At 39.2% G+C, this 15,193-nt stretch overlaps 1 protein-coding gene across 3 annotated transcripts in view; it reads left to right on the forward strand.

The window, feature by feature from the left end:
- LOC135206054 (transmembrane protein 39A-like) overlaps positions 1–14,376 on the forward strand; it is a 387,090-nt gene extending 372,714 nt beyond the window's left edge. For 2 of the 3 annotated variants that reach the window (XM_064237257.1, XM_064237246.1), the window contains exon 10: positions 1,680–7,478. In XM_064237257.1, the coding sequence (XP_064093327.1) occupies positions 1,680–1,913 (234 nt within the window). In that variant the 3' untranslated portion in view covers positions 1,914–7,478. Of the gene's footprint in view, positions 1–1,679; positions 7,479–13,107 lie in introns of those variants that run through there. The other variant, XR_010312668.1, reaches the window with a different exon arrangement.
- Positions 14,377–15,193: the final 817 nt, after the last annotated feature.

Consider the following 15,193-nt stretch of genomic DNA (forward strand, 5'->3'; position numbering starts at 1 on the left):
AGTTTATATGTTGAACGAAAAGGCAAGGATATATACAGTTCTTTTTTAGATACATTAAAAGTGGGTGTTTTCGGTTTAACACTGTCAATTAAAAACTCTCAAGATTTTCTCAAATAGGTGGGATGGATAGCAATTTCTGCTAAAATAGTTTTGCAAGAAAATCACTTCCTCATGGAATATGACCCAGTTGCATGACATTATAAGCCCTACATAATAATGTCTTGCATGCATTAAGTTTGAAAACCAATGGACAAAAACTAAAGAAATTTGCTCCCAATCCAGTAAGTCTTCTTTCTAAACACACCTGTTAAAAATTTATCATTACATCATGAAATTGCTATATCTAAAAATGGCAGTTTGTTATTCGATTCTATGTCCATAGTAAAATTAATGTCGAATGAAATGAGTTAATGAAATTAAGGAACAAATGTGTATGATCTTTATCTTTAAAAAGTACAAACGTATCATCTACGTATCTTTTATAAAAAATGAGTTCAAAAGATGAAGGACACTGGTCAAGAAATGGTTTTTCCATGTGACATAAAAATATTGGCAAATGTGGGGGCTAAAGGAGAGCCCATTGCCATGCCATCCATTTGTTTGTAAATTTTCCATTTAAAAATGAAATAGTTATCCATCACAGCCAGTTCCAAATTTTTTATAAAAGAGTCAATATCAAAACCTTCAAAAACACTATCTTTAGTAGGAAATAAAGCAGTAATTATTATATCTATAGTTTCGGTGAGAGGTACATTGGTGAACAGTGAGGATACACCGTAACTAACCATAAAATGGCCAGGGTGTTGCTGTAAAATCTTGGGAATAAATTTGGAGGAATATAGTAATGTATGTTCATTGCTTGTTAAACCGTTGAGTAGGGGGGACTAGAAATTTGGCTAAGACAAAATTTGGCAAGTTATAGGCAGCTAATATTGGACGTAAAGGAACATTTTCTTTATGGATTTTAGGTAACCCATACAAGGAACTGAAAGAAGAGCCAGTACTGTAAAGAGACCGATATGTCTGATCATTCAAAACATTATTGTCAAAAAGTTGTTTAAGGCTGCGATTAATCTTGTCCTCGGTCTTGAATATTAGACTAAATTCTGGAGGTCCAACCCCCCTAAATTTTTTAAGGTTGGAAAGGACATGGTTCATCTTGTTGATATATGCATCCCTATCCAGTAGGACAACGCCTTTATCCTTATCGGGGGGACATACAATAATGTCTTCTCTCTGGGACAGCGACTTGAGAATTTGAAAGTCATTACTTTTCTCGTCGCTGTCCCAGAGAGAAGACAAAATTGTATGTCCCCTCAATAAGGGTAAAGGCGTTGTCCTACTGGATAGGGATGCATATATCAACAAGATACCACTCAAATCAGCAAATTAGTGAAATTTCCCCCACAGACAAGTAAGTGAATGATGTGTTCCACAAACTAAATCTGATTAGCTTTGTCTTGCTTGGCATACCATTCACACCTCTTCCATCTTTCAAAATTCCTTCTTATATCTAAGAAACAGAAATTGTATTAAACTGTTCAACTGTCTCTTATCGTAATGGGTAGTACATCATGTCTTCCTTTCTAGTACTGTGTGTGAAATTGGTGTCATCATTTAGTTTTTTATTATTATATTTATATACGTATATTTATATATTTTTATTTTTTTATTTGCAGGCTATATTTTATGATCCCTCCAGACCAGTGCTGGTTCTAGTTTGGATATGTGTTTGCTGTGTCTTGCTGCATTTGGTATTATTAGCATCTTTGCATCAGTGGCATCAGCTTTTAGCAACAGCCTTGGTGTTAACTGTGTCATATGCTGCATTATATCATCTTTTAAGGGATTATTTAGTTCTTAGAAAAGTTTATCAACAGGAACAGCAATTACAGGAACGAATAGTAAACTGAATAAAATATATTTTTTATCAAATTCATCATGAGTTATTTTCTCTGGGTTATTCCAATGATGTAAATTATACAGCAAAGTCTCCAAAGAAATTTCGTCAACATTACAGTTAAGAAAATATCCTGGTTAGGTAAGTGGCGTGATCAAGTACCGGTAATGTATCTCATTTGCCTGTCATTGTGTTTGAGTTTAACAAGGATGTATTTTAATCTTGGTTTTATCAGTTTCCTAGGAAATAATGAGTAGTATTATGTAAATATGTACAGAATAGAAATCCTTTATCTTGTGTATTCTGGTATCACATGATTTTTTTTTTTTTTTTTTTTTTTTATCTTTCATTCATGATAGTGGCAATGAATAGAGGCAGTCCCCGGTTATTGGGGGTTCCATTCCAACAGCTTGATTCAATTTTTGGGGCTTATCGGTGCCAATAACCTATTAATGGCGCCTCCGTTAGGTACGTATCTGTGCCAATAGTCTGTTATCTGCACCAGTAACTGGAAATCTGTGCATTTTGTTGCTGAAAATAGCTGATTTTTGGCGCTAGACAAGCCCCATAAAACTGGATCGTCGATAACTGGCGACTGCCTTTACTTCTTTTTATATAATGAAATTACCGAGCAATGACACAGCTATTAGTTTCAAACTATTGCAGTAGCTGAAATTCAAAATTCACACTAGCTCTTTCATTGTTTTAGTGTAGATGACTAGTCCCACCCACTAACAGGAATACTGGGAACGATTTAGCAGACAACCTCATTCTGTTTATGCCAATGAAAACACTGGATCTTTGCAGTAGCTTTTTTCAATATTAACTGGTTTTTGATGGTGTGTTATTGCAGATTTTGAGTAGCCTTCAAGCTTATGGCTTTCAGGATCAGTATTTTATTGTTTTGTCATAATGATCTGATTCAAGTATATCGTTTTTACCACAGGTGAATTTGCAATCATTTATTCAACACTCCTTTACAGTGTAGCATAATAAACATAAACTTGTGTTCGTTATCGAACTGATATTTTCTGTAAGGATAATGTTTGATAGGAATTAACATGTTTGTATGGGGTACTCTGTATATCCCAAAATAAATATTTTTTTAAGAATTAATTAAAGATTTTATCACACTTTCCTTTGCAGAAAACTGATAAGTGTAAGGGCAGAATGTAGTGAGGAGAGAATGGTGCTTTGTTTTTGGTTACAATGGGGTTTTGCGGATGATTTGGCAGCAAAAATCAGCTCCAAGTGCCCAGTAGCACTCGCCTTCTTTCCAAGCTCTTGGCTTTTGAGCTTCTGGCTCACCAGTCACCATCTATCAATCTGGCGCCAGTTCTCCCCGCATCCAGTTTTCTCCCCCTGCTACTAGCCCTCATAATTTTTATCAACTTGCTCCCATGCCTCCGTGCCTGGCTCCTTCGCTTCCTTCCCCTGCCTTTGTCAGTCTTGTGTCAGGGTTTACAGAAATTAATGTCAGTCTTGTGTCAGGGTTAACAGAAATTAATGTCAGTCTTGTGTCAGGGTTAACAGAAATTAATGTCAGTCTTGTGTCAGGGTTAACAGAAATTAATGTCAGTCTTGTGTCAGGGTTAACAGAAATTAACCTTTTAATAGTGAGATGTTATGCAGTGGAGGTGACTGCTCATCTTGCCGACACTCCTAGACAAGGGTCTTTGTCAGGCTCCCCCTAAACCTGGGAGAAGGCAGACTGAAAGTCCAAGGGAGGGTAGTGGGGTTTGTCCACAGGTAGTTGCCCCCCTCAGTTAAGCCTGTTGTTGGTCCCAGGTCTCGATGAACAGCTATCAGAAAGGCGTTCATTTGAATGTACTTTCCATTGCAGGCTAGAGGAGCTGAGGGAGTTATTTTAGTGCTTCTCGGCCCTAAAGAGGCTCAATTCAGCTGCTAAAGTGTCTGAGCACCAGTAGTGTGGACTGGAAGCACTGATGGTAATTTTTTCTTGTGATTCTCAGCAGCTGAAAAGGCTAGTTTCAGCTGCAGTAGTGTCCGAGTGTCCGTGTCTGAGCTTCCAGTGTCTGAGCGTCGTCAGTATAGCCACACAGTCGTAACCAGCTGACATTTTCTCTCAACTCTCAGAATAATTTGGCCTTTCTGTCTGCAAGAGAATCAAGCTTCAAGATGGTCCACTAATTTCCACCCTCTTTTCTTATTCGGAACGTTAGTGGATGAGTCGACTGGGGACTCTGTCGTCCACTGAGATGTTATTCAAGTTTGACAGATGCATAAGTAGGTTTTGCATTTTTCCTTTAGTTTTCATCCAGTTCTGAGGTTTACAATGTAAATAGTAAGCATCAGAACTTTATATTTATATTTCATGGCCGCTGAAGATACATGCACATGGGTCTGGCCATTCTCCATTCTGTCATGCAGTAAGGAGGCTAGCCTTATCTCACAAACTAACTGCAGTTTTACTGTGATTCCATCAATCTGGCCTTGGTCAGTCTTCCTTGGAATGACAAAATCTCTCGTGAGCGCGCTTTTGTTGAAAGACCTTACTTGGGCTCCAGTTAATAAACATAAGCACCATGATCCCTCTAGGACCAGCACTTCATGTTGGTACCTGTTCTCAAATGGCTGGAATCAAATTCCGAGCTCCTGGCGTCATCTTCCTGGTGGTGATTCCTGAACTCCTGACTTCTGTCTTCTCTTCCCGAATGGCTTGCACTATCTAGCCAGTGCTAGGCTCCCGCTCACGGACTATTATTTCTGTTCAGAGTATTGTGTCTGCAGGAAAATTTGTCACACCTCTTTTTTTTTTGGACAGGTCTCTGTTATCCCATGACCAAGCTTTTGTGTGTCTTATGGATTTTTCAAGCTTTATAAACATGCCAGATATTAGTTCCTCCATGTACAGTTTCGCAAATGTCCTTGGTCTGTACTAGGTGTCATCGAGTCCACGCAACTGTTATCAAGTCCAATAAGAAGTCATTCCTGCACAGATGTCCTAGTGTCTATACGACTGTCATGGATCAGCAGAGTCTGCTACTAGTCCACTCAGTTGCTCACAAGTCTGTATGATGGTATACAAGTTCACTGTTGCTTGTGAGCCCACAGAATCATCAGAGAGTCTGCATGGCCCACAGCTCCCTTCTCTCTTTGATTAAAATGAAGTTCAAGATGGAGACAAACCAGATAGTCTACTAGTCCTCTCTCTTACATTTGTCTTCTTTTCCTGGCCGTGAACATCAGTTTTTACCTGGATGTGTCCACGTATCCCAGGACGACTAATATTTGTGTCCCTTTGAAAGGAAAAGCTCGAAGGTTTTGAACACAAGACCAGATGGGACAGGGAATCACAGCCAGACACCATCGTTTTTTTTCCTTTAGTCCCGGATTTTTGTCGGACCTGCAGCAGTGGCTGTCTCAACTTAGACTTTTGGAAGGGGTGTCCCTTCTTCCTCTGAGATTGGACTTAGTGTTCTGCTCAGCACCTTTTTCCAAGGTGAGGAGTCCTCTTTGAGAACCAGGAAGTTTCAGGAACCATGTCCACAGAAGAACAGAGCCTGCACAACTTTGTCAGAGAGCTGAAAGCAGTTCGTTTAAGGCTTCAGTGCTTCGTGACCTTTTTTTCTACTCCTAGAGTGTAGTAATTTATTTAGGCAAAACCACAGTCCTAATCTTATTACATTAGTAGGGAGACACTCTCTCTCATATTTTGTCCACCAAACAGCAGGAGAGCTTTTACTGTGGGCAGTCAATCAAGTTTTCTAGTCACTCAATTTTTTCAGTCTAACTAAAGTTTTGGTGTGGTGGGGTTACAAGCTAAAAACAAAAAACCCAAAACACAAACACATGTACTCACCTCAGACTCAAGGTGAGGAGCTGTGCCGCTGTCAGCTGGATATATAGCTAGGCTAGGCTAGCCTAACCATCATAACAACACACAAACAACCGAACAAGGACAACCACCACACAACAATTCAATAACCATACAACAAAAGACCACTGCACAAATAATCACTATCGATACCAAAAAAACAATAATCCTACAAGTCAACACACTGCCTACAACATCAAGAAACCACAATAACAACTCATCTACAACCCAACAGAACTCACAAGCACACCAAACTCAACAACACAGGCACAACAACCTTCAACCATACAATACCAACAACAGTTCAAACAACAGCTTCAAAAACCACAAAATAACTGACCATCAATAATACTGCTACCACAGACTCTGACTCAACAACACGGCTCTGCTCCCAGACGCTCACTTCCCCCGATGCTTGTAACCGACGCTTGCCTCAGATATACACGGCGATCGCCATAACAGACACGCTTATGACCGCCATCAAACAACTCTCATTCATTCCTTCGCCAATCTCTCTCTCTCTCTCTCTCTCTCTCTCTCTCTCTCTCTCTCTCTCTCTCTCTCTCTCTCTCTCTCTCACGCAACCCTCGGAGACGTCAAATTTTAACTACTATCATTACTCCTCCATTTTACCTCCCCCAGTACATTTAACGTTCCCCCAGACTCAACATCCACACTAAATCACCTTTTGCAACACCCAAGGATGCTCAGATGCAGGCCCCCTGGAGCTTGTTTGAGGACCCTTATACATTCTTTCAGTTACATCGCCATTCACTTCTTCCAAAGCACTTTCATTCAAATTCCCATTATCTCTTGTCCCAACATCTCCCCTATTTCTGCTACCAAACCACTCAGTTCATTCATATTTCTGTCAAACTCTTGCAAAGACTTATCCATCCTATCAACTACCTCCTTACTACACAGTTTCCTTCCCACTGAGGTCTCACTTATCCCTGTTAACTCAAACCCACATACACTATAATTATCATTCATTCCCTCAAAGTCATCTGTACCACACGCTTTATCAACCATTTGCACCCCGACACTAGCACCCTTATCATGCCACTTACGCTTCCTCCTTCCATTCCCTTTCTTCACACTCTTCCGCCTCCTCCCATACTCAACCAACACCAACTCCGCTCTCCCAGACCCATTTGCTCACTGATGCTCGGCTCACACTTATTCACCCTCAACCACTCACTCATCACATTCTCCCGAACATACTGTCGCATACTAGAGGACCCACCCAACTGAATCCCCTTAACACCTAGTTTCCCAAATTCCCTGCTTGACTCATCCTCTTTTGCCTACACACACTCGCTACATGACCTTCCATTCCACATTCAACACATTTTGCATGCTGTTCTTTACACATCCTAGAATAATGCCTGTTCTTCCCACAATTACTGCAAATCACATTCACACAGGTACCCTGACATCCACTCCCTATGTGCCCTACTTGTCCACACCTGTAACACTTAATATCCCTATCTTTCTTACACTTGCTCACTAAATGCCCCATTTGCCCACACCCGAAGCATGCTCCTAACGCCCACCGACATTTATTCATTCTTGTGTTCTGGCTTTCCACATCTGTAACACTGCTGCTCTCATTCAGGACTAACTGATCCTACTCTTCCAATGCCTGGACTCCGATCTCTCTTAGGTTTTACTACACTTATGTTACTCTCACACTCTATCAACCACTTGCTCTGCCATTCACCTCGGCCCTTCTAGAACTGCCTCACGTAATCTAACTCATAATCCTCTACTAATCTAACTCATAATCCTACACGTAATCTAACTCATAATCCTCTACTATTTCTAAAATGTCGTTCCACATCAACCTTTCATTTGTCCATCTCATTTTCTCCTTACATTTTAGATTTATAAACTTATGCACACTCAGGCACTATCGCCAACAACTTCCTCACTAACTCTTTACACTCATTTACCCCTTCGTCCCCAAACTTTTTTCTAACTTATGTTTCCAGCCTGCACACATTCATTAACAACGACTCCCAACATTCATTCTTGCCTCTTCAAAATCATGTTTTCTCATAAATCTAACACTACTCTTTATCCTCTTCACCTGTTCCACAATCCTGGCTTTCACACTCTCATAAGGCACATTCCCTACATTCATTATTACCCCATATATAATCCACAAAAATCCCATCAAGAAGTTACCTAACCCTCTTGCCCAGACTCTCTTGTTATCCTCATACTTAGCCACACAATACTTCTCATATTCCTTAAAAAAAGTCCCCCATGTCCATACTACCATATTCCTCGTATTGTGCACATTGGGGTACCTCATATACACAGCCTTTCGTACTTCTTGCTCATTCTCACTTTCATTTTCGCTACTTTCATTCTGATCCCTCTTTTCTGATCCCTCTTAACCTCTTCCGAATACGTACAACGAATCAACTTCCATACTAACATCCATGCTCTTGATTACACTCTTCTTACCCGTCTTCTTTCTACCTACTTGTTTCCACTCACCGCTATCCAAATCACTCTCAGCCTTTTCCCCAGTGTATTCAGTCCTAGTCTCATCCTGTCCGTCACCCTTTACTAACCACCTTTCCCTTAGTCTTCTTCTTTTCCTCTCCCCCCTTCTTATTCTTGTCCTCAGGTTTATCCTTATCCAGTAGGCCCACCTCCTACTACTCCCTCTCCCATGAATCCCTTCATCATCTCCTGGACTGCATTCATCATTACTCCCAATTTTTCGTCAATTTTCTTAACCATTCTCTCTTCTGCTCCTTTCACCTCTTCTTTCATTTCCATTTTCGCACTCCTTGGCATTCCTCTCATTTCCTCTAACTCGCTCTTCAGCTCCTCACACTCTACCCTCAACCTCTCATTCTCTTCTTCCACTCTTTCCTTAGCTTCCCTCAACATCTGCAATGCCTCCTTCAGCCTCTCCACTTCAGTCAAACCTTCCATACTCATTTTCTTCACCAATCATACAACCCACCACACCAACCATCCTCCAGCTGCCACACCAACAGCCCCACGTTGGGCGCCTGTAAATAATGTGGTGAGATTACAAGCTAAAAACAAAAAACCCAAAACACAAACACATGTACTCACCTCAGACTCAGGGTGAGGAGCTGTAAATAAAGTGTATTAGTGTACATGATACAAGAAATACTGTACGTACATGTACATACATATGTAGTAAAATGTGGAACCTTACCTTTCAAGTGAGGCGATCTCCGAAAGTGGCGACAAAGGAGGAGGGCAAATGGGAGAAAACATGAACACTCAACTTTATGAAACATTAAAAAATGGCAGAAAACATTAACACTAAACTTTATGAAACACATTAACAAATGACAGAAAACATTAACACTTAACTTTACAAAAAACTTAAAATTAAATTCCTTTTTTTATTTTTTATTTTATTTTATTTTTTTTTTTTTTACAAAATTTCAATTTCTTCACCACTTCAACTTTCTGTTTTTTTCATATCTCTTGGATCTTCCTGTTTGCTTACTACTACAAAGGCCTCTTCAAAAAATAACTATCCAAGGAAGATTGCTTCTGCCTGCTTTTCACAATGTTCCTGAAACGACTCAGGCAAACGTCATCGAACTGCGCAAGCATACGACCTGTGTAAGCCTTTTCGGGTGTCTCTTTTCTACAAAAGATTGCACTTTATGAAAAGCAGCTAGAGCCTCCTTAATTTCTGCCATTGTCATAGGGTCCTCCTCCTCCTCCCCGCCACTGCTAGAGAACTCTTCTTGAATGACAGTATGTTGCATGGCCTCCAACTCCTTCAGGTCATCCGTCATAAGCTCCTCTTGGTGCTCCTCGAGAAGGTCATTGATGTCGTCCTCGTTGACGACCAGCCCCATAAACTTGCCGAGTGCAACGATCTCGTCAAGATCTGGTTGCAAAACAGTTTCAGGATCATCAACTGTTTCTGAATCTGCATCAGCTTCGCCCACGTTGAATCCCTCGAAGTCTCGGGCGGATACGACATCAGGCTAGAATTTCCTCCACGAAGAATTCAAGGTTCGCCTTGAAACCTCCTGCCAAGCTTGATCAATGAGTCGGATGCATATCACGATATCGAAATGCTCCTTCCAAAATTCACGCAAGGTGAGGTTTGGGGTATCGGTGATGTCAAAACATCTCTTGAAAAGATGTTTTGTATACAGCTTCTTGAAGTTCGATATCACTTGCTGATCCATGGGCTGGAGGAGAGGGGTGGTGTTAGGCGGAAGATGAAGAACCTTGATAAAAGAATACTCCCATAGGATATCTTCCTCGAGGCCAGGAGGGTGAGCAGGAGCATTGTCCAACACCAGCAGACGTTTCAGAGGGAGGCGCTTCTCTTCCAAGAAATTCTTTACTGTCGGGCTGAAACAAAAGTCTCGTTACCCAGGCTTTCGCATTAGCCCTCCACATCACTGGAAGCTTCTCCTTTAGCACTTTGTGGGCCTTGAAGACTCGAGGAGTCTTAGGTTGATACATAAGTAGGGGTTTGACCTTACAATCCCCACTGGCGTTGGAACAAAGTGCAAGTGTAAACCTGTCTTTCATAGGCTTATGCCCGGGTAGCTGATGAGAACTAGCCTTCATTGATTGTCATCTCGTCGAACATCTTAATAAAGGCTAAAGCCGCTTTCATGTCCGAGCTGGCAATCAGATCACCGAAAATAGCACTGGCCTTGTGGCAGATTGCGGTCTCAGTTATCATATTGCCAGCGATTTCTTTGTCTTTAATCCACACAAGAAGCAGCCTCTCCATGTCATCATGCACGTGGCTCCTCGTGTTGGACAAAATAGTCACACCCTTGGAAGGTGTAGCTGCTTTGATGGCTTCCTTCTGATTAAGGATGGTGCCTATCGTCGATGAATTTCGGCCGTATTCCTTAGCGATCATACTCAACCGCATGCCAGCTTCATACTTCTTAATTATCTCCATCTTAGTCTTCATAGAAAGCATTCTCTTCTTTCCGTGAACTTCAGCAACATTCTTGGGACCCAAGGCTAATTAAGTTAATTAAGTTCACACACAACACGATATAGTATACGTACAAGTAGAAAGCGAAATCACTAACACGAATTTATGTTAACTAACAAAATACGTATATGTGAACGAACGAATTCCATGTCCATATGATAACGCTGATGCGATGAAGTGGCCAAAGGACGCCTTTACGTAGAGGCATGATGGGATAGATGCTGACCAATAGGAGAGCAGGATCTTACGGCGGTGACTAGCATCAGGAACCAATGGGAGAACGGGGGTATGGTGGCGAGTCTACTGAGTGGCGCGCGAGTTTTGAAATTGTTCTTGGCGGTCCGGGCAAATCTCAAACTTTACAGTACACCCTTTCGTAACCTGAATTATTTTCATATACAGAAGCAAAAAAATCTTTGTCTTTGCTTTCGTAACTTGGATTTTTCGTAAGTAGAGACTCGTATTTCGAGGTTCCACTGTATTGTTAATATTTTGCGGTACCTTACAATCATTATCAGTGACTTTCATGGTATTTTGGAAGGAAGCATAGGATTTTCTCGTACTATCTCTTCACCTTAGTGAGGTGTCTATTTCGGAGGAGCTGGGGGCATATTGTAACTGAGGCACCCACCACTCTCAGTGGTTGGGTTGTTGTTTCTTATGTCAGTGTAGGTGACAGTATTATCTGGTGGTTTTTATTGTGGCACCCAGGACGGGAGCACGTGTTGAAGTTTTGTTAGCCTTTGGATAGCTCCTTTTCTGGGTTCGACCTGTGTCTGCCGGTGAAAAGTTCCTGTAGCTCACTTTTCTAAGTTGAAGACGTGTGCGAACACACAAAGGCTAATTACAGGAATGAAGGTGGCGTGCAGGTCGAGTAGTAGTAGCAAGAGCGAGAGGGAGGTAGGAAGAGTAACCTTTGTAACGGCACTAGCCTTTGTACTTTTCACTGGACGACACAGGTCTTCTCCCCCAGAATTAGATATTTATCTTCGTCAAAATCCCTTTATTACACAACTTCCAATAATGCTTTGTTAGCCATTGGAATACTCCTTTGCTGCAAAGTTCCCTTTAAATAGAGGTGCTCCTAGGGTATACCACCTCGCCACTAAAGGTTAAGATGAGCACCAACCAGAGGCAGTATTCTCCCACAGTAGCTCTCTTGACTGGTAAGGAACAACAAGCATTGTTTCCATTGCTAGCAACTTTTCCATTTCAGATTCATTGCATCTTAATGTTTTGGAGTAGAATATGTCCATGTATCCCACCTCCTGTCACTGTGATATTCAGCTCTGCAAGAACTACTTGGTAAGTTCTTATATATGAAAATACATTTTTATAATAGAATATTTTTATATATACTTACCAAGTATATATAAAAATATTTTATTATAAAAATATTTTATTACCAAGTATATATTTTATATATACTTGGTAAGTATATCTAAAATATTTTTATATATACTTACCAAGCCTCCCCTCCTCCCCTCACATGGACTTAAGGGCACAAACATAATCAGGTTGTCGCCAAATTGTTCATAGTATTCCCATTAGTGGGAGGGACTAGTCATCTACACTAAAACAGTTGAAGAGTTGGCGGGAATTTTGAATTTAAGCTGCTGCGATAGTTTGAAACTAATGGCTATGTAATTACTCGGTAAGTGTTTATAAAAGTTCATCTTATTATAAAAATGTCATTTTTGTCATCCAGAACAGGCATTTTTTCCTGTCTGGACTGATATGATATTTTATCCTCAATATTGCTTAATATGCCATTGTTAAAAAATAAGCTAATTAGACTTCTCTGAGATTCTTATTTTTTCCAGTGTTCTAAACTTATTCAAGAAGATTCAGTTGAACTTTATCTATATTTACGTTTAAACAATAAAAAAAAACACTTCCATACTTAGCCTGACTCTCAGGTTTGAAGTTGATATCTTGAGAAGTATTAAAAAAAAGTCTTACTGCTGTTGGGAGTCAGTTCTTTATTAAATTCATTTACTGTATATTTATTGTTGTCCCATAAGGTGTTTGTGTTCTACTTTTTGCATGTCATTTTTATTGCAAAGTGATTACCTTATGATCATGGTCTATGATATATTTTTTTGTGCCATTGTAATATAAAGTGTTCGTTCGATGATGTAGCCATTTGGTTTTTATACCCTGTTTATGTTTGCCTCGCATAATCACCCAACCATGTTAACTGTCTGGATCTCATGTGAATTAGACCTTCATTTTTCATCATTTGATTTCTGTTTAAAGGATTATAGTTGAAGTATGTATTGTTTCTAAAAAAAATTATTATCGTTACTTGTGATAATGATTTGAGTGTCACATTGAAGTGTTTTATTATAACATCATACTTTGCAAAATTTTTTATTTCATCAGGTTATGTTAAAGGGTGCACCGACTGCTGAATTTCGAGGAATGATCAAATTTTAGTTAACAGTTTTCAACTTTTTTACGTCTAAATAATTATAACCTGAAGGGTTATAATGCAACAAATTTTTTAGTGGTTTATTGACAAATTTGTTCATTACTTGTATGACACTGTGAACCACAGATTGTAAACAAAAGACTTGTAAAATAAAGTCTGTATGAATAATTCAGGGTAGGATCAAGTAAGTTATACACAGTTTTGAACTGTTTTAAGTATAAATAAACATACTTTCTAAGAATGTTATTGTTAAAAATTTTTTTTAGATTGGTTCATGGACAATTTTGTTCATCGCTTGCATGGTACTGTGAACAAAAAATTGTAAAAAAATGTAAAAGATTTTATGAATGATCCTAGATAAGATCAGTATGAGTTACACACTGTTTTGGACTGTTTTGTGTGTAAATAAACATATCTTGAAATGTTATTGTTAAAAATTTTTAGATTGGTTCACGGACAATTTGTTTATCACTTGTATGGCACTGTGAATGACAAATTGTAAAAAAGCATGTAAAATGAGTGTGAAAAAAGTTGACTAAAAGATAATTGTCATCCACTAAAATATCCCATTCTCTCTACAGGTGTCAGAGAAAACGGGTATTGATGGTATAGGGATAACTTGCTCAAGATGTCCAGAGTCTCTCAGGAGTTTTGAAAGTCCAAAAATATCTTTCTTTTGCTGTTTTCTTAAAACTTAGTTTTTTCAAAACTACATGCTTATTTTGCCAAGAAGACTGAACCAAATTCAATTAAACTTATACAGAGTGTAGTACAGTAATACCTCAATCTTATGGGATTCGAGTTGCGCAAATTCACAATAGTGAGCGCTTCTCATGGGAACCTAACTAATTATCATATGCAAGTATTTCACAGACACGCGAATGCAATCGCAACATTTTCTAACCCTGGAGAAACCCTGCGAAGGTGTTTGTTCAATTTTTTATGCAATTTATGAGTTTTCAAGCATTTGTGTGTAAATTAAATAATAGTAAATAATAAGAATAATAATTTCTCTCTCTCTCTCTCTCTCTCTGTGCTCATATAATCTTCACACAGTCCTCTATTTTTACCAACCATTTATTTCTTTTAAGGGTAATGTATTAAGCTAACTTTTAAAGGGAATTACAGTAACTAACTTTTAAAAGGAATTACAGTAACTATTTAAAAGTTAGCTTAATTCTTACATAAAGACTACATCTCTCTCTCTCTCTCTCTCTCTCTCTCTCATCTCGTCTTTCTCTCTCTCTCTCTCGTTCCCTTCTCTCTCCTCGTTCTCCTCTCTCAATTTCGCTCTCTCTCTCTCTCTCTCTCTCTCTCTCTTGCAGTCAGGGTAGCAAAGTGGTTGTGAAGACTTCTAGAAATAGATTTGTTGGTCAGAAGGGGGAAAAAAGAGAGAACTATGTTGTATGTAGGTAATCTTCACACACTTATATTTTTATCAAAAATATATTTCTTTTTTCATGGGTAATTAATTAAGCTATCAACTTATATGAAAATACAGTAACTTTGATTTCATTTAAAAGTTAGCTATTTAGGGAGCATGTTTATGGTATATTTTGTGTTCAAACTCTAGAAGTAAGCATTTATTAGCATTTTGAGAGATCGTGCCAAACTTATGTGAAACTTCCCTTGCGCGAGGGGGTCTGGAACCTAACCTCGCTTAAGTTTGGGGTATTACCGTATATACGTTATATGTCTGTATTTTGGTATTAGGAAAATCACTTTCTGTGCAACTTTTAATTTTGCATATCAATTTTGAAGTGATGTCATGATTTTTTCAACTGCAAAACCAATGAACTTGGGGGTCAAATATCTGATTTCATATGAGTAACTTGCAAAGTAATTACATAGCTATAGTTTCCACTTGTGCGGCAACCTAAATTTAAAAATCATAGTAGTGCTTCTATTGTATTTGTATATGGTACTAACCCCATCCACTACCGGGGAACAATAGGTACAAGAAAGCCAAAGAGCTGAGTTCATTTTTGCTAGCCTTCGACATAACATCAATGTATGCAGCAGCTCCGCATTGAATGT

This window comes from Macrobrachium nipponense, chromosome 11 (genome assembly GCF_015104395.2).
Source record: "Macrobrachium nipponense isolate FS-2020 chromosome 11, ASM1510439v2, whole genome shotgun sequence".
Classification (NCBI taxonomy): domain Eukaryota; kingdom Metazoa; phylum Arthropoda; class Malacostraca; order Decapoda; family Palaemonidae; genus Macrobrachium; species Macrobrachium nipponense.